This window comes from Alexandromys fortis, unplaced genomic scaffold, assembly GCF_014885135.2.
Source record: "Alexandromys fortis isolate MF-2015 unplaced genomic scaffold, M_Fortis_MF-2015_v1.1 scaffold_82, whole genome shotgun sequence".
NCBI lineage: Eukaryota > Metazoa > Chordata > Mammalia > Rodentia > Cricetidae > Alexandromys > Alexandromys fortis.
In genome coordinates, this window is record NW_026067963.1 from 7,257,164 (window position 1) to 7,281,560 (window position 24,397).

Sequence of the window (24,397 nt, forward strand, 5' to 3'; positions counted from 1 at the left end):
ATGGCCTGTGCCAAGCACACTAGGTGAATCATTTGCCTCTCAAATCAACCTCCATCTGTGAGTGCTTGTTACGTGAAGTCACCACCCAAGGTCACATAGCCACTCAGTTGAGGGGACAGGATTTAAACCCAGACTATCTATCTATCTATCTATCTATCTATCTATCTATCTATCTATCTATCTATCTATCTATCTATCTATTTCCCAAGACAGGGTTTCTCTGTAGCTTTAGAGCCAGCCTATCCTGGAACTAGCTCTTGTAGACCAGGCTGGACTTGAACTCACAGAGATCTGCTTGCCTCTGCCTGAGTGCTGGGATTAAAGGCTTGCACCAACACTGCTCAACAGTAGCAGAGCATTTTGCATGATAAATTTGCTTGATACGGTGTCAATTGTAAGGTTCTCAGTGAACCTTTACAAACATCTTCAGACGTCCCCGGTTGATTCAGAGCTGGAGGCGAGGGGCACTTCTTCTTTGCAGTTTCTTGAACAGTACAAAACTGTGAAAGATCTTGATTCTTTTGTTAGTAAAGAAGTATTAAAAGCCATCATGTCTTGTCAGCCGACCTGTGGCTTTAATCTGTGTGTTCAGAAGGAGTCCTCCGCTTCTCGTGTTGTGACTACTGCTGTTTCTTCTTTCCTAGCTGAGCAGGAGGACACGCAGAAGAAAACCTTCACCTGCTGGGTCAACTCGCAGTTGGCAAAGGTGAGGACAAGGGTGACGTTTAGCTGTGAAGACAGGTGGCTTCCTTATTCCCGCAGCTCTTACCCCAGGGTGGCCCATGCCTGGAATTCCAGCACCTGGGGACTGGAGGCAGGAGGATCCAGGGGTTCAAGACCAGCCTTGGCTATGTAGTGAGTTCCAGGCCAGCTTGGACTACATGAGACCCTGTTAGCAGCAAACAAAGACACCAAAGCTAAACACGACGCAGCGATGACACATGGAAGGTCACAGATGTCTTCTCTCTAAGAGAATGCACTGGTGCTCACCGCTCACTGCTGTGTCCTGCTTTATTGGTTATTCTTTCCTGGAACAAGAAAGAGGCACCTGCGAAGGACCTGGACAGTGCCGTAAAAACATTTACAGTGCTGACACTCCACGGAATGACATGGCAGACAGTGTGGTGTTTGTCTGTATTGAGTGACGTTAAGAGACGTCACCCTAAACTTGTCATGTCTGACAATGAGTGCTTATGGCAGCTGCTGTTCTGAAATCATAGCTTATTAAATGGTATACTACGACCATTATTTTCAACTTCACTGTTTTTATAAATATATAAATTATATTTCATTTCACTATTTTTACATTTTTGGTTTTGTTTTTGAGACATTGTTTCTCTGTATATGTAGCTGGCTGTCTGGGAACTCACTTTGTAGACCAGGCTGGCCTCATCTGCCTGTCTCTGCCTCCCGAGTGCTGGGATTAAAGTACATTTTAATTTTTGAGGTGAGGTTTTCCTAGGTTTTTCAGGCTGGTCTTTAACTCCTAGATCTTAGTGATTTACCTACACTGCCTTAGTTTCCCTGTAGCTGTGACTTTAGAAGGACTACCACCTAGCTCACTATTCTTTCTGTTCTGCCGTTGGGCATTAAATTCAAGGCTAAGGTTGTATGCCAGGCAAGTGTCCTACCAATGAACGATATTCTTGAATCTCCTGTGATTATTTTCTTTCTTTCTTTTTTTAATTTTAAAAGAAGGAATTTTAATCCAGAGCTCTGTTTTATCAGCACGCCTGGTATCTCTCCCATCCAGGTACTAATCAAGCCCAACCTGTTTTGCTTCCAAGATCAGACAGGACCCCTAGGATTATTTTTATTTATTCATGTATTTATGCATCTATGTATGTATTTATTTGTTTGTGTATTTATTTATGTATGTATTTATGTGTATATATACACAGACATACAGGTGCCCATGGAGGCCAGAGAGGTCACTAGATTCCCTGGAGCTACAGTTTTGAGCAATCAAATATAGGTGCTGGGAACTGAACTTTGATTCTTTGTAAGAGCAGTATGTGGGTTGTTTGTTTGTTTTGTTTTTTTGTTTTTGTTTTTCAAGACAGGGTTTCTCTGTGTAACAGCCCTAGCTGTCCTGGAACTAGCTCTTATAGACTCCACTGGCCTCGAACTCACAGAGATTCACCTGCCTCTGCCTCACAAGTGCTGGGATTAAAGGCGTGCGCTACCACCACCAAGTATGTGTTCTTAAATGCTAAGTCATCTCTCCAGCCATATTTATTTATTTGTTTGTTTGTTTATTTATTTGAGACTGGGTCTTGCTATATAACTCAGGTTGGTCTAAAAATTGCTATGTAGACCCAATAGGTCTTGAGCTTTTGGCCATCCTCCTGCCTCTGCCTTCTAGTGCTGTTTCCAGGCTTAGTCTACTTTGCTAGACTTCAGATGACTTCTAGATGCTTTCCCACTGTCCCTATGTGAGAAAGATAGTGTGAGTCCCACAGAGAAGGCCTAGGACTTGACCCTTATCACACATCCAGCAAGGGAGTATCCTGGGGCGCAAATTTAGTTGGAGCTACGTACGGGCCTGTGTCTCAGTGATGCTGAGAACCTCAGACAACCTGGATGCCTGATGAATGAGTCTCACCCTCTGCCCTCCCTCTCCACCCCTCCCATACAATGCTTGTCATTCTCACCTAAGGGAGACACATCCTCAGCCTGATTCCGAGTGTCTTTGCACTCTCTATGCACAAGGGTTAGGGCTGCGAAAGCTCCACTCAGAAAGAGCGTTGTGTAATTGGGACTATGACCCAAGATGAATCAGGCCATCTGTCTCACCGTGCTCTGGAGTTGTGAGTCCTGTGTCATTCTCTTAAGATAATTTCTGTGTTTTGAAGACACAAAGCCCACTGAGGATATTGCTTTAATGGTGTTTTTGGACCACTTGTAGATTATCTCCCTTGTTTCCTTTGGCAGCACACACCTCCCTCGGCTGTATCTGACTTATTCGCAGACATTAAGAAGGGCCATGTCCTCCTGGACCTGTTAGAAGTTCTCTCAGGACAGCAGTTGGTAAGCTTCCCGAATGGCACCAAGACACTGGGTTGGTTTTGTTTTGTTTTGTTTTTGAATGTACTTCCTGTTTCTGAGGAATGTGTGTGTTTGAATTTTTAGCCTCGGGATAAAGGATCTAATACATTCCAGTGCAGAATCAACATAGAACATGCCCTGACATTCCTGAAAAACAGATCGGTGAGCATGAATCATATGTGCAGATTCTCCGGAGGGACTGGCTCAGTGGGAGGCTCGCTCTCTTTAACCTGGGCTTCTCTGTCTGCAGATCAAGCTAATAAATATCCATGTTGCTGACATCGTGGAAGGAAACCCATCCATCATTCTTGGCCTGATTTGGACCATCATACTGCACTTCCACGTAAGCACTTTGGTGATAGGAGCCTCACTAGTCTAATCCACATGGTAGGCGGCGAGACCCAGCGAGTGTGACATGACGTCATCCAGTCCAGAGCTGCTTCTGTCAACCAGACTCGAAATCTCCAACAAGTAGAAAGCATATAGCAAAGGCTACTTTTCCAATATTGATGTGTAATATATATGTATAGATTATATATATATTATGCACACATATTTGTATATATGCACACACACATATATAAATTTATGCATACACATAGTTTTTGCTTGTTTGAAAGACAGGGTTTCACTGTGTAGTCCTGGCTAGCCTGGAACTCTATGTAGATCAGGCTGCCCAAACTCTCAGAAGTCACTGGTTTCTGCCTTCCAAGTGCTAGGATTAAAGGTGCATGCCACCAAGCCTGTCTTGTATTAAAGAAACTTCAAATGTCAGCATCTGGTGGCACCTGTCACTCATCTGAGGAGTGACCTTTTACGATGACGGACCTGTTTTTGGTAAGATTTCAGTATAGTTTTGAGCAGCAGCATTTCGCCGAACTCCTGCCAGTGCTGAGAAGGTCAGACTGAACAGACAGGGGTGCTGTTTGCATGAAGCATTGTTCTTTTTCTGCCCCCTTTCTCCCTGAACACTCCCTTTCCCTCTTGAGGTTTAGGTGGGGTTGGAGTCCTTACGTAGCCTCCTCTGCCTCACTGTGGATGTTTAGGAAAGCCTTGTTCTTCCTCTTATGCTTTCTGTGCCCTCTGTCCCCACTCCATTCTCCTGCACTGTAAACTGTCACAGTGGCTTCCCTGACATAAAGACTGGCGTGTGGCCCCTCTAAGGAAAACACGTGGCCAGGCGCGGTGGCTCACTTCTGTGATCTCAGCTTTGGGAAGCCACGTTAGGAAGATTGCTAGGAGTCCAAGGTTAACCTGAGCTGCCGAGTGAGCTTCAGGTCAGATAGGATTACTGAGTAAGGCCCTGTCACAGACAAAACAAAAACAGGAGATAAGTGAAGTAGCCCCTGGGATCCCAGGAATTTCTGTGGGATGGAGTGCCCCACACCCTCTCAGGAGGACATCAGAGAGCGACAGCGACAGGCCCAGTGGCCAGGAAAGAAAGCTGTTGATTTTCCCTTTGAATCAGGAAGAGACACTGTGTATGAAGATGTCTGCAGAACATTGATTTGCTTTCTGTTATATGATGTGACTAGTTCAGGCTGAAACCCCTTCTAGCTGGTTGTGATCTCGTTGGAATAAGTTGCATCTCCAGGCTTCTCAGGATACTTTGACTCTCAAAGTATTTCTTATTTGTTTAGTGATCCCTGTTTGGATTTTAATTAAAGTCCAAATTTTAGTTAAACCATGGAAGGTCTTTCAGCCATTTTGCTGTTTTCCGTTTGGACTGTGGATGTTCAGTGTTTGCTGTCCCATCCTGAATTAGCCACCACAGTACCAGGCTGAACTGACTCTGCCTGGAGAGTGTTTATTATTGTTGCTTTAAAAATAACTATATATTTATGTATGTATTGGGTAACAAATGTTTATTTTAGTCAGACTTAGAATACTGCCCAACTAATTGTTGTAAAATTTGGATATTTTTCTGTATTGCGTGCCTTTGTAGCTAGAACAAAATAATATACATGTTAGTGATGAGAACTAAATTTGGGAGTGTAGCTTTTCCTCTGGGAGACGAGCAAAGAGGAATTGGAGACAGAAAGCAGGACCGAATATGGTAAGATGTTAAAATTGGGTAATTTGGGGCTGGAGAGGTGGCTCAGTGGTTAAGAGTTCTTGTTGCTCTTTCAGAGGACCTGGGTTCAATTCCCAGCATCCAAATGTGAGTTTATAGCTATATATAACTCCATTTTCAGGGGATCCAATGCCCCTTTCTTATATTTTTGGTTGTGAGCCTAGCCTTAAAATTTTTGGATAGGTTATAGAAAGTAAAGTTATTCACAGTCCACCCTTCACATGTAACTGAGAACAATTTAATATCCAATCTTTATGTATACTGCAGAAATTAATACGTAGTCATATATGGGGTCTGCGTTATGTAGATTATACAAACCAAGGATTGAGGATAATTGTCAAAAATGTTTCTATTTGAACTAAATGTATGTAAACGTTCTGCTTGGCATCATTCTGCTAAGTAGCCTAACAACCATTTTCATAGTATTTACATTGTGTTGTACATATTATAGGGAACTCAGATGACTTTTTGAGGTGGGAGATTTGCATAGGCTGTATGCAAAGAATATACTACAATACTATTAGAGACTTGAGCATCCACAGCTGTCAGCATCTGAAGGGAGCCAGTCCCCTTGGAAACTGAAGCACAGCTATAACTTAACAACATGGGGTGTCATTCCCCATACTGTTTCAAACTGTTCTAGTGAGCCTCTCTCTAAACGGATATCTATTTTGTCAGAGGTATATGGCTCTGGCTGTAAAGTACTCTATCTCATTAGTGGGCATCCAGAAGGATCAGTTACTTCTGATCATGAGTAACTTCAGTTCTATCCTCAAGATAAAACCTTCCCACACACCTGCAATAAAATAAATCACCGACCAAATTCTTGGAAGTGGAATTCTGATGCAGGAGTTGCAGTTTGAAAGCTTTAAGAATGGGTTTGTTACACTGTTTTAAGTCAACTTGCTGAAGTCTAAGATACACAAAGATATGCAAATTCACATGTAAAGAGCTGTGAGCTCCATAAATTAAGCAGACTCCTGCTATCACCACCAAAGATACCAACAGAGTGCCTGATGACATCCTGGCCCTGCTCTTTCCCTAACGGTGCCCACCATCTGAGCCCTTTGGGAGGCGTTTTAGCATTACTAATTCCAGAGGCAGAACTGTGAGTTTGTGTTAGCCCCCACTCACCCTCTTTTTGCCTGACTTAATTCACTTAGCGTAGGTGGTTGTGACGAGGTGTCTTTCATTGCCCTTCCGGTATATGGCACCACACTCGCTCGCCGGCCCACTTTGGACACACGTTTCTTTTCTTGGCAAGTTTTAGTTATTGTAGTCGAACTGCTAGGAATATTTGTATATGTACTGTTTAGTGTTCTGGGCCTACATTCCCACTGGAATATGTCTAAAAGTGGAATTGTCGGTCCTGTGTGTTTCCTCTTTTAACACTATAGTGGTGTCTTATTCCATTTTGTGAGGCCATAATAGAACACACAGGAGGAGTAATTAGTGATAAACGGATATAGGTTACTTTATAGTTCTGAAGGTTGGGAAGTGCAAGACCCTTCACTGCCGAGCTGTCTCCCCAGCTCTGTCTTTTTATATTTTAAGTTGCTTATTTTTTATTTTTTTCTTAAAGATTTTTTTTATATATGTGTATGTTTGGGCATCCGTATGAGTGTGTATCACGTTTGTGTCTGGAAAGAGTATAGGATCCCCTGGAGTTGGAGTTACAGGCACTGATGATGTGAGCTTCCTGATTGATGTGGATGTTGGGAACTGAACTCATAGCTGCTGGAAAAATAATAAACTCTCTTAACCACTGAGCCATCTCGGCCCCACCCACTTCTTCTGTTAAGGTAGACTTTGTGGGTGTGTGTGTGTGTGTGTGTGTATGTGTACATCATGGCTTACATGTGAAGGACAGCAGACACCTTTATGGAGTTGCTTCTTCCACCTTTTTTTTTTTGGGTCCTCGGACTTGAACACATATTTCCAGGCTTATGCAGCAAGTAGCTTTACCTGCTAATCCATTTTACTGACCCTTGTTTTTCATGTTCTTAATGGTGATTTTATTTTTTCTTTGGAAGCTTGCCTGCCCTGTGTTTCTCTCCCTCCCTCCCTTCTTTCCTCCCTCTCTCTCTTCTCTGTATGTGCTTTTGTTCCTAGTGCTTTGTAATTGGAGGAGATGCCTTCCAGTCCATCCAGTCTCTAAGGATTCTTGACTAGGAGTCCCACTTGGTTCTTTTCAGTTGAATCTATCTGCACTGGTAGTGCTCAGTGAGATCTTTAGGGGATGAATGGATGCTTGCCCTCTGTGGGATGTCATTCCCTGGTTAGGTGCAGGATGACCCCTGTCCAGACTCAAGGAAAGCGGAATTATAGTTCCAAATGTCAAAATGCTGACACTCAATTGTTTTTAGTGTTCATTTAAACCAGAATGCGCTGTCATTGCTAAAGAATGTTTTTTAAGTGCTTGGACTGAGTGGCATAGGCTAGCATGCTTGTTAACAATTATGCTTTCCTTAGATTGAGGAGCTTGCTCGGACTCTGCATTGTGATTATAATCAACCTTCTTCGGACATACCTTCTTCTGACATACCTTCTTCGGACATCGTGAATGCGGCCGATTCATCTCCTACCTCAAGTCCTCCGGCTAAGAAGTCCTCCAAAGCACAAGCTCAAGCAAGATGGCAGTTGTCTGCAAAGAAGGCCCTTCTTCAGTGGGCTCAGGAGCAGTGTGCCACGTGAGTAGTTGGCTGTGGCCAGGAGCCGTGTGCCACGTAGTTGGCTGTTGGCTGGGAACAGTGTGCCACATGGGTAGTTTTCTGTGACCGGGAGCGGTGTGCCACATGAGTAGTTTGCTGTGCTCAAATGAGACAAACGGGGCAGTCATGTCCATTCACACAACCTCATAGACTGACTAGAGGGTCCACTCACAGAAACACCATTTCATAGTGAGTCTTCCAGAGGTGGATACTGGTGGGCTTAGCTACTTCTGGTTGCAGAGATGACAACTTTACTCCATTTGCTGTGTTTGGGTGGTTTATTGCTGTGGGCAGATAGGACAATATTTAGGCTCCTCCCCCTTTCTTTTTGAGATGGGGGTCTCACTATGTTTCCCTGGCTGCTCTCGAACTCACATCCAGCTGCCTCTGTTTCCTGTGTGCTGGATTAAAGCACACACCATCATGCCTGGCATTAAGTATCTCTTTAGGCACAATCCCCCCTGCATCTAGGAGGCAGCTTTTGGTCTTGAGTCTTACCTACTTGTGTTAGTTTACTTGGTTTGTTACTGCAACAAAATGGCTGATGGGAGCAACTTGTGCAGCCAAGGGTTTGTTTGATCTCCCAGGTGCCGGGAAATGCAGTTCATCATGGCGAGAGGAGGTGTGGTGGCGGGAGCATGAGGAGGCGGGTCCCAGTGCATCCACAGTCAGGAAGCAGAAGGCAAGGATCTTAGTGCTTAGCTGGCTTGCTCCTTGTTATTCCGCCCATAGTCCCAGCCCATGTGCGTCTCACATTAATCTGCCTGCTCTAGATGATCTCCCCCAGGCATGCCCAGAGATCCCACCTGCCACGCTATGGTGATTCTAAATTCCATCAAGTTGACAGTGAAGACTAACATAAACGCTTTGAAAGTCAAGACCGTGTCTTTTTAAAAATTACAAAAATCTGCTATTATTATTATTATTAGTGTGTGTGTGTGTGCGCGCGCGCTCACGCACACGTGTGTGAATGTGGCACAGGCGTGCCATAGCATGCCCGTAGAGGGCAGAGGACAACTTTATGGACTTGGCTCTTTCCTTCCGCCTTTAGAAGGGTTCTGGGGATTGAACTCAGGCTGCCAGATTTGTGTGGTAAGCACTTGCTGAGTCAATTCACTAAGCCAGGATAGACGTGTAATGAATGAATGAAGTAACTAATATGCAAAGTCGCGCCATGGTTTGCCCTGTCTGTATAGTTAGAAACCATAGGCCTCATTTTTTGGAAACTTTAACTGTATTTTCTAATCGATCCTCATCAGATAGAAAAGGAACCAAAGAAGATATATTTTTGTTTCTTAAATTTATTTTATTATTATTATGCTTATGAATGTTGTGTATGTGTGTGGGTATGTGTGTACCACGGCATGTACGTGGAGGTCAGAGGACAACTTTGGGGAGCTGGTCCTCCCCTTCTACCGTTACTGTGTATGAGGACTGGACTCAGGCCACCAGGTTTATGTGGCAAGTTCTTTACCTGCTGATGAATTTTTTAAGAAGAAAAGTAGAGACTATAAAGGCAAGTTTGATTTCTTTTGCCATTTTTTTTATTTTTTTTAATTAAAAAAGCATATTATGTATATGGGTATGTACATAGAAATATTAAGGAGCTCAGAGGTGTTGGATCCCTGCCTTATTCCATGTTCTGTTGCTGTGAAGAGACACCACGACCACAGCAACTCTTACAAAGGAAAATATTTAACTGGGGCTGGCTTACAGGTTCAGAGGTTTAGTCAGGGAGCATGGTGGCATGCGGGCAGATGTGGTAGCTGAGAGTTCTACATCTGGATCTGCAGGAAGCGGAAGAGGAGTACCCTGTGGCCTTAGCTTGAACCCTTGAAACCTCAAAGCCCACCCACGCCCAGTGACACTCTTCCTCCCAAAAGGCCACACCACCCGATTGTGCCACCTCCTGGTGGCCAAATATTCAAATTTATGAGCTTATGGGGACCATTTGTATTCAAAACACCACACCCTCACTCTACTCTGCTCAGCTCCTCCCTACCTCCCTATCCAGATCCACCCCCTTTCTGTCTCATTAGACTTAGAAAAACGTCTAAGGGATAATAATAAAATATAGTAAGAAAAAACAAGCATGAACAAACACATCAGGCCTTGTCTCTTGACTGCTGCAACCTGGAGGGGAAGCAGATGGACTGGGGTGCAGTTGGCACCGAGTGAAGAGGATTCAAGCTGTGGTCAGGAGTGGTGGGGACAAGGGACAGTTGCCCTTCCTGTGGGTGGCTAGGGAGGGCCTTGTAGAGGGGAGCCCTCTGGGCTGGGGCCTGAGGGAAACCTTTCAGTGTGTGGAATCTGTGAGAAAGAACATCCGTCTATATGGATTAGTGGCTTCGCTTTGAGAGAGAGAACGGAGGCAGATGTGGCTGCCTCATGGTTAGAGAGATGTTTGGATGGGCAAGGCGCTCAGAGTCCAAATCACACCAGGCCCTGTTAACCAGGGTGGAGGTATTACAGTGGCAAACTGACCCGTAACTATTTTAGGGGTGTGGTTTGGTGGTACCTCGTGTGTTGCTGTGCAGCTCTCCCTACACCCCACCAGCTACAATCTCCATTCCCACGGTTGAAACTCTATTATACCTATTAAATAATAGCTCCATATTCTTCCCCCCAGCCACCGGACGCCACCCATCTATTTTCTGTCTTGTCAGTGTGGCTGATTGAGCCACATGGAACCAGATAGTATTTGGCCTTTTTGATGGGTTTGTTTCAGTCAGCACAATGCCTTCTAACTTCCTTCCATTTCGTAACATAACTCAGCAGTTCCTTCCTTTTAAGTCTGAATTTGTTCCTCTGTCCATCAGTTTACGGCTTTTATCCATGACAACAGATTGTAAGCAGAGAAATGATGAAGTCTCTCTGTTTAGTGAGCAGCCAGGCAACTAGGCAATATTTGGTCCAGAGTATCATTTGATTTACTCTACTGAGGACAAAATATTGTTTCCTATAGAAAATGATCTTGACTCGCTGTAGGAGTCTAAAGTCAGGCTTGAGCCAGTAGATGGTTAAATGAAGAATATCATGTGTGTGTGGTGATGGGGGTACTGGAGGCACCTCCAGATTCCAGGCCCCCTTCTGAAGTCTGATGCACTGGGTGGAGAAGGGACCTGGGAATTTCCGTTCTCAATACTTGCATCTCAGGAGATGTTGGTGAGGTGGCAGGGACCACACTTTGTGAACTGATGCTCTGTGGTATTCTGAGCATTCTCATCGACCTTTTACCTGTTTGACAATAAGGTTCAAATGAAAAATTTCCCTAGGATCATGGGATCCATCTATAGTGTTTGTTTCTCTGAATTATATTTTAGTTACCATTGACTACAGTGGGAACATTTTTATTTTTATTTTTTAACAACTGTCTATATTACATCCCTTTGCACAGATCTGAGTCTATCAGTGTGGCAGATTTTAAGTCAAGCTGGAGAAATGGGATGGCCTTTTTGGCCATCATTCATGCCTTGCGGCCGGACCTGATTGACATGGACAGCGTGAGGCACAGATCCAGCAAAGAGAATCTGAAAGAGGCCTTCAGGATCGCGGAACATGAGCTGAAGATCCCCAAATTGCTGGAGCCTGAAGGTAGAGAGCTCTTCTTTTCTTTGGAAACCGCCTTGTTTTAAGGTCCCGCAGGAAGTTGATTTGAAGCTGCACCTCTGTGCTGGCGACCATAGCAATGTATTTTCATGCTGGAAGACTGAACTTAACTCTTAATCGAATTTCATGGATTGGGACTCTGCACCAATTACTTCTGTCATTGAGAAAGTGAAGTTGTAGCTGAATCTAAGCAATGCCTTTGCTAAAGCAATTTGAGCCTTTGTCTTAATTTCCTTCTAGTATGTTCTGTATTGTGTTCTTTATTCTGATTTTCCTGAGCTCTCCTGCAAGCTTCTTTAGTTTTGAATCACACTTGTCTGTGAATCACACTTGTTTGTGAATCGCTCTTGTCTCTCTCCCTGTCCCAGCTCTCTCCTATGGCTGAGGGAGAGCCACAGTTGCCTCTTCCGTGTTCTCCTTATGTGGTCGGCCACACTTGGGCACTCATCCTGCTCAGTCCTTGTCTTTGATTATTAACAAGAAAATTGTAAAATGCCAATTTTAACTTTATAGGATTATTGTTAAAATAATTTGTTTCTGAAGAACACTCACCTAGTTTCTCAAATATACCATACATATTTGTAAAAAAAATTAATATCAGTGTGGGAGACAAAGACAGAAGAACCGTTGAGTTTGAGGCCAGCCTGGGACACACAGCAAGTTCTAGGCCAGTCAGTTCTACACAGTGAGGGTCTGTCTTAAAAAAGGAACGAAGGAAGCAAGCAAGGAAGGAAAGAAGGCAGGCAGGCGAGTAATTTGGGTCAGCAAGATTGGAGGCAAGGGATTTGCTGCCAAACCTGGTCTCCTCATTCAGTTCTTGGAAATCACATGATAGAATGAGAGAATCAACTTTCCCAAGTTGCCCTGACCTCTCCATATGTGCTATGCCATGTGGATCTCCCAAACAATGAAGATATTAAAGCGGTGTATAGGATTCGTGAAAGCACCGTGAGGCCGCAGGTGAAGGGCAGCCTGTAGCTCTAGCTGTCTCTGCAGGAGTGTGGATTAGATGTGACCAGTGCACAGCTCTCCAAACAGTGTGAAACACACACACCTGGACTTGTTTCCTATAAATCTGGCTTCTGTTAAGCATATGTAGCACATAGTTGATAAATAACAAAGTGTACGCTTTACTTTACTATGCAGTCCTAGTAGGCTAAGAATGCTTTTCTGAGTTTACCACTCTCTTGAATCAATCTATAGGCTTCAGGTTGCAGAATCCTACTTGCTCTTCGGTGACATGAATGGTTTCTTTGCTTAATCAAATATTAGTCTTTTATGTTAATTGCCACATGACAGCTCTAGATGACATATTTTAGCATCTGTGTGATTAACAACGGCCCCAGTGAGCATCTGCAGAAGTCAGTAAAGGGACAAACCCAGTCCTCATTTGTACATCTGTGGCGTAAGTACAACTTGCCTGGCGGTTTCTAGTCGCTGTCACCAAATCGTGGAAGGGCAGTGGAGATGAGGGTAATGTAGCGGCCTTTCTCCCCTCAGATGCAGATGAACATGGGTGCACACCTGTAATCCCAGGATTTAGGAAGCTGAGGCCAGCCTGGTGAGGCCCTGTTCAAAAATACATAAAGATTTAGTAGATGTAGTAATTCTCTAAAGCACAAACAATAGCAAAAATAAGTCTTTTCATTGGGAAGGGTTAGGTTTCAGTATTTATTACCTTGATTTTGAGGTCATTATTTTTCTTACATGTGGCACAAATACTGGCCCATAGAAATCAGGTTTATTAATTCCATGACTGAGTTAACTCTGAATGTCCTGGACAGGTCTTTTGTATAGAAATGGTTTACTTCAGAGATGCCTGAACTAGTGTGCTAGGAATCGGTTACCCTTGCTGTGTGCTCCTGTATCCTGCAGGACCCCATGCACTGCGTCTCCAGAAGGAGAAACACTTTGGTTTTCATCTCTCTACCCCTCTGGTTACTGTGTCATCCTGCAGTCGACAACACATTGAGCAACACTGTTTCTTACTCTGAGGTTGTTTATGCAACGTCAGCATTCTCCCTGCCTCTGCCTGACTGCAGATCTAAGTTCTGAACTTCTGACTAGTGTTGGAGCCAGGAGAATGACCAGAGGCTTCAGGGCTGGCCCATGACCAGTTAATTCAAGAGCCTCTGAACCCAGTGGCCGTAGACTTCTTGAGAATTGTGGGAAGTCTCTTCTACGGCTGACAGGCCGTGTGGTGTGTCTTGCAGATGTAGATGTCATGAATCCTGATGAGAAGTCCATCATGACTTACGTGGCGCAGTTCCTGAAGTATTCGAGGGATGCCCCTGGCGCTGGAACTTCAGATCAGGTACGGCTGCCTACCTGTCGCCTCCTTTTGGTTGTACAGTAATGATCTGACTAAAAACAAAATGAAACAAAATGTAAGTTGCGCTCACAACTTAAATGTGCCATTTGTACGAGTATTTAAACCATACCTGAAGTTATGATATAAAGTAGTTTCAATATCCATAATGTTCCATCATGCCTCTTTTCTGAGTTCTATACTTCCTCCCTGGAAACTAATATTTGAATTTCTTCCACTGTAATTCACTTGGTTGGGATTTTCTTTCTTTTACGTTTGAGTGATGGTTTGCCAAGCTTTGCTGAATTATCTGAATTATCTTCTGGATTGACGTTGTGGCAGTTCTGTGTTAGCGTGACACACAGTGCATGCCTGAGACGAGAAGAGGTTCATTTTCACCTGTGGTGTGAGAGGTTAGGGCATGCCCAGCCAGCATTGGTCAGGTGGGACATCCTAATGGGCCAAGTATGGCAGGACCAGGGAAACACAGCTGAGAAGACACTAGAGTTCTGTGGTCCCCTTGGGATATGCCCTCAAAGACTTAGCGCTTTCTGCTGGGCCTAATCTCTTAGTGCCGTCTGCTGCTGGTGCCCAACTTGTTGGAGGAAGCTGCTTGTTGGTTCCCGGCTGCCTAGCCCCAAAATAATCACACAGAAACTGTATTAATTAAATCACTGCTTCACCCATTAGCTCTAGATTTTTATTGGCTAACTCTTACATATTAATGTAAATCCATTTCCATTAATTTGTGTATCACCACAAAGCTGTGGCTTACTGGGAAACGTTCCAGCGTCAGCGGGGCTCCATGGCTTCTCTCTGACTTCGCCCTTCTTTCTCCCAGCATTCAGTCCAGTCCTCCCCGCCTTGCTCTGCCCCGCCCCGCCCTGCTCCACTGTAGGCTCAAAGCAGTTCTTTATTCATTAATGGTCATCACAGCATACAGAGAGAAATCCCACCCACAACACCAATTTGTGACATTATTTGTTGTTCAAGAGCCAAACTATAGCGGGTGTCACTCAGGCTGAGTTCTAAGTTAAGCTACCTTTTGAACAATTTGCAGATATGTTTTTGTTTTGGGGAGACAGGGTCTCTCTCTGTAGCACTGGGTACCCTGGAACTCACTATGTAGACTAGGCTATCTCTTCAGTGCTGTGATTAAAGGTGTGTGCCCCCACACTTGGCTCTTTATTCATTTATTTGGTGATTTTTGCCTGCATATCTGTCTGTCTGCACCATATTCATGCGGTGCCCATGATGCCATGATGGCCAAAAGAGGGCATCTCCATGTGGGTGCTGGGAACCAAAGCCGGGTCTTCTAGAAGAGTCTCCAGTGATCTTGACTGCAAGCCATCTCTCCAGTCTTTTTGAAAAACTTAGAGATAATAGAATTTTGATCTATTGTAACTTTTATTTGTTTTACTGGAATACTCATATACTATAAAATTAAGATATTTGAAGTGTTCAGCTTTGTAATTTTTTAGGCATTTACGCGATCACGCTGCCATTGCCCTCTGGTTTAGCACCCTTCACCGTGCTTCCACGAAGACAACTGAGTGCGGTGAATATAACAAGTTATCAAGTAAAATCCATATTATTTTAAAAGCTCCTTTAAGTGGCTTTTCCGGGCTTGGTTACATACCTTTTGTCTGATGAACTGGACTGCTTTTCCAGCTGTTATGGCCCAGGCTGCCAGACACGTTGTGACTGAGTCTGGAAGTTATGTTCAGGGGGACTAGCCTCAGAAATGCGCAGGTCGTTTTGGACCTCCGAGAGGCATCCCCTTCCTAATTAACTCTCATATAAAAATAAGATAACAAATTCAACTCATGAAGTTGGATGCCAAAATATTGAGCAGCCCTCTTGCTTACTAGAATAAGAAGGCAAATGATCAGGAAACTGTAACCTCTGGATTTACCTTCCAGCAGCAAAATCTGCATTCGCTCGTGAACAAGCCCATTGCAGCTAATATCTCAGAATTAGAAAGAGCGCCGCTCCTGTCTACAGGATAGCACATCTGAGAATTTTGCTAGTTTTTTTTTTTTGTTTTTGTTTGTTTGTGTGTGTGTATTTATGATCTTTAAGGTCTTCACAATATTTTTTGGTATGATTGGTTTGGACGACAGACCTGCTATAAAGTGATTTAAGAGGTTGTTAAGATGACTTAGTGCATAAAAATGATTGACATTTGCTGAACAAACCTGGTGACCTGAGTTTCATCTCTACAACCCATGTAAAGGTGAAAGGAGAGAAATGACTCCTTAGAGTTGTTTCCTGACCTCAATATTCTTGGTTTGGCAAGTGTGGTTTCCCCTCATCATACATGATAATAAATAACATTAAAATGATATATGATGTTTCCTAAAATACTGAAATAATAGAAATTATAGGCCATATCTGTAGTTAGGTTAACTTTTTCTTTTTTGAGATAAAACTTCTCATGTAGTCCTAGCTATCCTAGAGTTTGCTAAGTAGACCTTAGCCTTGGACTCCCAGAGATCCATGTGCCTCTGTTTTCTTAGATCTGGGATTAAAGATATGACCTGTATGGTTTATTTACTTTTATGCCTCTGAATGCTTGCCTACATGTATGTATGTATGACACAGTTATGTCTGGTCCTGTGAAGTCAGAGGAGGGTTCCAGATCCCCTAGAACTGCAGTTACTGACAATTGTGAACTGCCATGTAGTGCTCAGAATTGAACCCAGGTCCTCTGGAAGAGCAGCCAGTGCTCCTAACCATTGAGCCATCTCTCCAGTCCCCATTTAAAATATGTATATTCTTTTGAGAAATCTTTATTTAGAAGCACAGAATGATTTTTGGTTGTTAGTTTCAATCTATTTTAAATGTAAGGTGTTACAGGAACAAGCAGAATGACTCTTGGGCATAGTGAGTCATTGGTGTAAAATAATATTAACCCACTGCTCTTAAAAGTTGTCAATTTTATTGCTCATAGAAATCACCAAAGTTATGTGGGATATGGTTTAAACATGTGTGTGCATGCATGCATGCATGTTTACTTGTGTGAATTACAGGTCAAGGTGAAGGATGCTATGGTATGGCTAGCCCTGCAGGAGAAGAAACTACAGAAGTTGCAGAAGGATTCAGCGAGTGAGACCTACTTTAACAAGTATCACGTGAGTAAGACTTTTAAACACCAGCTCAAACTGTTCTGGGGAAAGAGTGGTAAGCATACATTTAGAAAAATACACTTTAGAAAACTCTAAGAGAGTAGTGTTTAGTCTTAAACAACCCCAGGACTCTGAGCTGAAGTTCTGAACTGTGCTTCTGAAGCCTTTGAAAATGTTCTTGTCAACTACAGGTTCAGAGTCAGGAGTTCTGGCCAGGGTCTGAGATTCTGCATTGCTAACATGGTAGTGGATACTGCTGATCACAGAGTAGTCTGAGCTACAGGGCTCTACAGCAAGGGATGGCACACCAGAGCCTCTGGCCCTGGACTCCTGCTTTTGCGAAGGAAATGATGTCAGAATAGAGCTGTATCCATTTAAGTACTCTTTATAGTTGTTTCCATGTTATACCTAGACCTGAGATTTTGGAAAAGAGACCAAATGGTCCATGAGGCCCAAGAGATTATCGTCTTGCCCCTGTGATGAAAGTTCTCCATCCCTGGTTTTGAGTAGATCATTCTTTCATCATGAATGTTGAGTGAAAGGGAAACACCGGAGGTTATCAGTTGCACCTCTCAGCATTTTAATCCAGGGCTTCAGTCAGGAGGCCTTTGTATAGTAGTGGTGTTCTCGCCGAGCTGACCATCTGCTATGGAGCAAGCCCCGTGCTGATAAATCTTTTACAGGCTAACACATCCCACTGAACTTGGTGTTATTAATTCACTTTCTCACCTAAAGATATTAAGGCTCAGAGGGACTAACTGACTTCTCTATTTCTACAGCGTCTCAAGAGCAGAGTGTGGCTTCAGGGTTCCAGCTCTTTTCACATTCTGTTGATTGTCCAGGACATGTTAATTATTAACTGTACAATCTTGAGGGCGCCAGTGAAGGGTTCTTAGAACCCATTGTCTGTGTCATTTTGTGCTTCCCACCCGTTCTCTGTCTCGAATAAGGAAGATATTGTCGTGTTCTCGTGTAGCCCTTAGCGTTTTCTGGGCCCCCATTCCCCTGCGGGAACTGCATGAGTCAGCCTTTCCAAATCCAACATTGAATGGGTCACGTGACTCCTGGATCATGCCATTCTGCTTGGCCTGACGTCTGTAGGGGAGGAAGGGACCAGAATTTTCTTCCTTGGATCAGAACAGCATAGGGTCTACGGGCTTCTTTCCCCAACACGTTTGAGCTCAGTGTTCAAGCACCTTGTTCCCACTATGCCTTTGACTTAGTAATGAAGCATAGACTCATGTTCCTTCAGTAAAATGTTTTTATGTTATTGTTAGAGATAAAATAAATTGTTTATTATTTATTTATCTATTTATTTATAGTCAAGTCTAAATATTACTAATTTCCTCAGCCTGCCCTAAATTCTTGAATTCAGATAATTTTTTGACTCTCACATACCTGGGACTATACAGGGCCCTACTACCATACCCAGCTGACATTAAGTATAGTTAGGAATATTATTAATGGTTGTATAACGTCTTAAATAGCACAGGATGGTAACTTGAAAACTTTGAGTACTGAATACAAATGCAAACCAAGAAAGACTTTGTGTCTGAAATCCTGAGTGCAGGGAGAAGGGGTTTTCAGTGTATAGAGAGCGCGTTGGGTAGAGTCCGCATAATCTCGGTCAGTAGCCTCGAAAATCATTACATGGCTCAGATGTGTATTCCATGCACTTGGGAAGCTGAGAGGAGGAGAGGAGGATTGGTGTGAGCCTGAGGCCAGCCTTAGATACATAGTTCCCTCCCAATCTGAGCTGCAGAGTAAGACTCATCCCACGCAACCAAAGACAACTGCCGCCATATATGCGTGACCACTGCCGCATATATCTGCCCCGGGAGTTATCTTGTCTGCTCCGGGTTGAACAGACTTTGCATGTGGCATCATGATCCACCCTCTAGAGAGAGGTGAATTCGCGCACACTCCCTTGCAGTACAAATCCAGCAACTGCCACCCCTGCGACATTTTGCTGTTACTCAAATTATCAGTGAGAAGAAACCGGATCAGAGAAAAGAGGCTGGATTCAGAGATTGTCCCTTTGTCTAAGTCAGGCTTAAATATAACCTTAAGCTAGAGACCTTGAATTAGCAGATTGCATTCTATAAACAGAATTAAGTGTTTTAAGGCATTACAGATTGTTCTTCTAATCACAGAGTCTGCTCTCCTTTATGAAATCCCTGAATGAGGAAAAGGAGCCCTTTGTGGCCGTCCTGTCACTGGAAGGGAGCATGAATGAGCCGAATGAAGATCAGTTACGGTTGAGACAAGGCTGGGCCGGCCTCACGCACCAGGTGACTGTGTTATGTTGCTTAGTAGAACATCTCTGGGGCAGCTTTGTTTTTACGGGGTGAAGACTTGACTAGACTTTTTGTCGGGAATTCTGGAGGGGACAGGATAGATACTAAATCAGAAAAGAGGATCATGCTTCCCCCCTCCCCCACCCCATGACATTATTTAGACAGGAATTTAATTTAAAAAAAAAAGTTTACAGCATTATGCTTAAAGATAAGATTATCCAAAGCTACCTTGGCCATCAATTCTCAGTTTACCATGGTGGGTAGTGTGATGTTTGCTGTTGTAGGTAATTCTTGTGAACAAAAGCCTCTGCCTTCCCATTGTACATATCAGTAGGTGAATGAAAAGTTACGTGGACAACCTGGAGACACATGTACGATGGTTGTGTTTGTGAGTGTCATACACTTCTATAGTTTTCATCCTTTGAAGTTTATTAGGACTTGGTTTATGGCCCAGCATGTGGTGTATCAGTATAACTGCATGCTTTTGTATAAGCTTGTATTCTTCAGCAATTTGGGATGACAGTAATATCAATTAAGACAGGGTATCTATACTCTTGTTCAACACATCTATGTCCTGGCTGGCATTTGTCTTACTCTGTAAGTGCTGAAAAGGAAGCTTAAAAATCTGTGGAAACCTTTCTTTAATTTTGTCAATTTCTGCTTTGTGCATTTTAAAACTTTATTAGGCACATAGATTTACAATAGTATGTCTTTTTGATGAATTGACACTTTATGAAACAACCTACTAAATTTAAGTAGTATATATAAATATGCTTACATTTAGCAAGGATATATATATTTCAAACTTATATTTAGTGAGACTTTTGTTTGGTGTCTGCTTTGTGTAATATGAATGTCATATTTTGATCTACTATTCTGATGCTATTTGAATTACACATTTCCCCCTTCGTTTATCTTAACCCTTTTGAGTCTTTATAGTGCATCTGTTAGACAATACATCGATTTTTCTTTTCTTATTTTTTATGGGAATCCTAATTTTTTAATTGGAGTGTTTAATACATTTATACTTAATGCAATCATTTCTATCATTTAATTTGGGCATATCATTTTATTCTTTAATATTTGTGCTCCCTCTGTTTTTGAATCCTCATCTTTTTAAATTCTGTTTTAATATGTCTGTCAGCTTTTGGTGCTGTTTATTAAGTGTTTACTCTAGGGGTTATAATCATGTACATTCTAAGCTGTTTACAGTCTAAATTTTGAACTGTATAATTTCTTATTGTACAACTTCTTTTATCATGGAACATTTGTTTTTCAAAAGTTTTTTTAAATTTAATTTTTAATCCTTAGATGCCTGTTTGTTTTCTAGTGAGAGACAGGAAGTGTATGGATCCGGATAGGGAGGGAATTGCAAGGAGTAGGGGGCGGATAAGCTGTAATCAGAATCCAACCTGAGTCCTTTGCAAGAGCACACACAGTATGCAGTCTTAATCATGGAGTAATCTTTCAAATCCCCCACTAAATGATTTTTAAATGAATTTGTAGGGTGCACACATATTTACACACACACCACTACAAATAAACTTTTAAAGAAAAATTATTTAAAACATGTTTGCTCAGAACAAAAAAATACACACATGACACATAACATGACTAAATATAAAGCAAGCACAGCATATGAATCTGTATGAAGCCAGGGAGAGACTGTATGGCTCATGAAGTCAGTATTTCTCATCAAGACCCTACACAGGAAGCATTTGTGGATCTCTGATTGGTTATCAGGAGCGAGAGCCCCTTTTTTTGCAGTGTTTTTCCAAACCATTTACTAAATGTGCTAAACAGTTGTGCAGGGCTCCCCAGAGCCACGCTTTCAGAGCCCTAACCTGGGGAACAGTGCAGCTCTAGGGGTCTTTCCACCAGCAAACAGTGCCCAGAACCTACACGGTAGAGGGTGAGAACCTGCATCAGAATGGGGTTTGCTGAAAGAAAGAAGTGGGAAGATGAGGTGGAATGTTGGCCTATGACTAGGGCTAGTGAGATAGCAAGCCCTGTGTTTTGTATGCGTTTGTGCACACCTGTGCGTGTGTATATCTCTGTGTGTAAAGTGGAGTTACAGTGCTGTTCTGGGGATGGTTTCTGTTCATCTAGAGAACCCGACAAAAACCAAAGTCAAAGAACACAAAGTCATGTGGTGTTTCAGACTTCTTTCTATGACTGTTTGGAGAAGAGTTTTAAATAGTTCGAATTCCCTCCGTGCACCTTATTCGAGATTCATGCAAACCTTTCTTTTTCTTGTGCCTTCTTTGCCAACAACTTTTAAACTAATTATATTCCTCCTCTACAAGCAGTAGAATAATATTTAGAGCTAAGAAGTTTGCCCACCGATAAAATCCCTTCACTACAACGCCATGGCTTTCTGAGGCACACAAAGTAAATGCGTGTTGGGGAAGATGTAGACGGGATGAGCACTGACAAAGGATGCTCTTTGCTGTATTCCAGGTCACTGTGTGGAAAGCCCAGCTGGACGATGCCTTGCCTTCACCGCTCAAAGAGACTGAAGCATGGCTCAAGGATGTGGAGGGGCTTGTGGAGGAAGGGCTACCTGCCTCCCAGAATCATTCTGAAGCTGTGGCTCTGATCCAAGGGAAAATGTCTTTATTCAAGGTGGGAAAGCAGATGGTGTGGAAAAACTGGTCCTTTGTTAGGGTCTGATCTTGAGGAAGATCGTATTCTAGAGAGAAGAGAAGGAAACACAGTAGCGGTGGGATGTGGTGTAGCGAGTCCCCGGGGAACCAGAGGAACTTTCCAGAGTGCTGGGCAGGATGGTGCCTGCTATAATCTCAGCCTTGGGAGGTGGAGGCAGGAGAGCCGGAACTCAGGCTCCTCCTTCACTATATAGCAAATCTGAGTCCAGCTGGGCAACGTGAGACCCTGAGACAAAAACAGTCCCCAACAGCAAATGCTTTCACGTTCGTGACTGTTGTGCTGTGTTTAAGACAGAAATCAGGAGAGGTAGAAGCCAGTCGATTCTAAAGCCACAGAGATGTCCGACCAAAACAAAAAAAAAGATGCCAAGGGGAAGAAGCTGGTTTAAAATGAGGGTGGTTGTGGGTCCTCGCTGCAAATGTGTGAGCAAATTTGATTTGTGAGCGTTAGGGCAGTTGTGTCTCTAGAGGGACGAAGTGACTTGAAAACAAAAGATTTTGCTGATGACTTTGCCAAAGACACTGCATGCTGATCCTTGGGAAAAAGCCTCCCCCGCCCCAGCTTAAAACTTTTATGTTGAAATAATGGTTCATGAAAATCTTAGGTAAGAAGGAATAGATGAGAACCTGTCATGGTGGCTCATGCCTATGATCCTAGCACTCTGGAGGCTGAGGCAGGAGCATTACCACAAATGTGAGGCCAGTCAAAGGTACATTGTGAGTTCCAGGCCAGCAGGCACTACAATGTATGGCCCCCATCTCAGTCAGCCAATCAGTCAACCGATCTTTAGAGATAAATCTAATTTTCCATGCTTCTAATTTTCTTTCAGGGTCTGATGGCCAGCTCTGACTACCATTTGAATATTCTCTTGGCCTTTGAAAACAGAGATGAGAACCAGCTGCCGGTCGTGCCACCTGACAAGCTAGAGGAGCTGAAAAGACGGTTTGTTAACAGTGCTATTTCAGAGCCGCCCTGCTCACGTTCAGCAACAGCATGGCTAGCTTACCGCAAGCATAGACTTAGAGATAACGTCTGATGTATTTGCTTCTACAGCTTGATAACCACACCTTCGTGATTTTGCAATAACAACATACATGGCTCACGTCCTGTTTCATTGAGCAATAGACTCCTATGATGGGAGCTTTGTCTTTCTGGGCTCTCTTGTTTTCACATTTGTAAACATAGACTCATGACAGTCACTCCGTCCCGTCCATGTCTCACAAGGCTATCAGATCAAGGCAGGGGGTGTGTAAGTGCCCCTTTATAGAGTAAAAGTAGGGGATGGAGAGACAGTTCATCAGTTCAGAACCCTGGCTGTGCAGTCATGGAGAAGGGCCAGACTGGATCCCCAATACTTGTGTAACAAGCTGGGGTTCCACAGGTACCCATCACTGCAGCTCTAAGGGATCTGAGGCCTTTTTCTGGAGTCTGTGCATAGGCAAGTATACTCACACCCACCCGTGTGCACATACATTCATGAAGACACACATAGACATAAGTAAATTTAATAAAGTAAAAATATAAACTGTAAAGTTTTATCGGTATGGGGACTGGAGAGACAGCTCAGTGGTTAACAGCACCATCTGTTCTTGCAGAGGACCCAGGTTCAGTTCCTAACACCTATGTAGGGTGGCTCACAACCATCTGTATAATTCCAGCTCCAGGGGATCCAATGCCCTGTTCTGGCCTCTTTAGATACCTTCACTCATTTACACACACACATACCCTATATACACATAAATGAAATAAAATCTTTAAGAAAAAAACCATTTTCAGTATAGATGTCATTTAACTGAAAGTTGTCCACACTGTCTTTTATTTTCTCTTTACTCATTAGTATCTCACCGGAATAAGAGAATACCATCCTTAATAATGAAACTGTCTTCATATGTAAACATTAAAAAAATGGTAACTGCATCAAATTATACAGAAGTTTTTAAACACTAAGATATTTTGTTCCTTAGGGTGTTCTTACAGGATTTCTCAAAAGGAAATAATTTCTCTAGAAAATGTTCTATTTTTACCTTAGAAATGGTTGTTTTATATTTTGCCACATTGTTTTAAAGGAAAAAGACAGGGACAGAAGGGGACACACACACACACACACACACACGATAGAAGAGCACTCTTAAGAGTACATTTGAGTTCCATGTTGTTGAATAGAAAGACTAAAGCGCAGTGTTATTTAAAATGCTGGACAGATTTTTGCCACTTGGTCACTTCTACAACCTGTTTGTTTTCCAGAGTCAACAACATTTTGGGTATACAGTTCATCCCTCTTCTGGAGTTTCATGACTCCAAGTGCGCAGTCCTTGCTTTGCTAGACGAAGCCAAGGCGAAGCTGGATGTTTGGAATGTCACTTATGGGAACGAAGAGTCTGTGGCCGTCCTGCTGGAAGACTGGCATGTGAGCTGCTTCCTTCTGAGCTTGGGCATCGGCGGCTTCCCTGAGCTGGTTCTCGAGTAGCTCAGGAATTCTTCTGTTCTGGGGTCAGGCTTCTCTGGGTGCAGGACTCGTTAGCTTCAGTTTTCCTGGAGAAAACCATCAGTGGTGG

The 24,397-nt window shown here is 43.1% G+C and overlaps 1 protein-coding gene across 8 annotated transcripts in view; it reads left to right on the forward strand.

Moving 5' to 3' along the window:
- The window catches only part of Syne2 (spectrin repeat containing nuclear envelope protein 2), a 292,157-nt gene that overhangs the window by 65,781 nt on the left and 201,979 nt on the right, over nucleotides 1-24,397 (forward strand). For all 8 annotated transcript variants that reach the window (XM_050153713.1, XM_050153714.1, XM_050153716.1 and 5 more), the window contains exons 3-14: nucleotides 645-706; nucleotides 2,935-3,030; nucleotides 3,133-3,210; nucleotides 3,299-3,391; nucleotides 7,595-7,812; nucleotides 11,231-11,427; nucleotides 13,656-13,756; nucleotides 16,783-16,884; nucleotides 19,032-19,169; nucleotides 21,636-21,800; nucleotides 22,672-22,784; nucleotides 24,087-24,249. In XM_050153713.1, coding sequence (XP_050009670.1) covers nucleotides 645-706; nucleotides 2,935-3,030; nucleotides 3,133-3,210; nucleotides 3,299-3,391; nucleotides 7,595-7,812; nucleotides 11,231-11,427; nucleotides 13,656-13,756; nucleotides 16,783-16,884; nucleotides 19,032-19,169; nucleotides 21,636-21,800; nucleotides 22,672-22,784; nucleotides 24,087-24,249 — 1,526 coding nt within the window. The remainder of the gene's footprint in view (nucleotides 1-644; nucleotides 707-2,934; nucleotides 3,031-3,132; nucleotides 3,211-3,298; nucleotides 3,392-7,594; nucleotides 7,813-11,230; nucleotides 11,428-13,655; nucleotides 13,757-16,782; nucleotides 16,885-19,031; nucleotides 19,170-21,635; nucleotides 21,801-22,671; nucleotides 22,785-24,086; nucleotides 24,250-24,397) is intronic.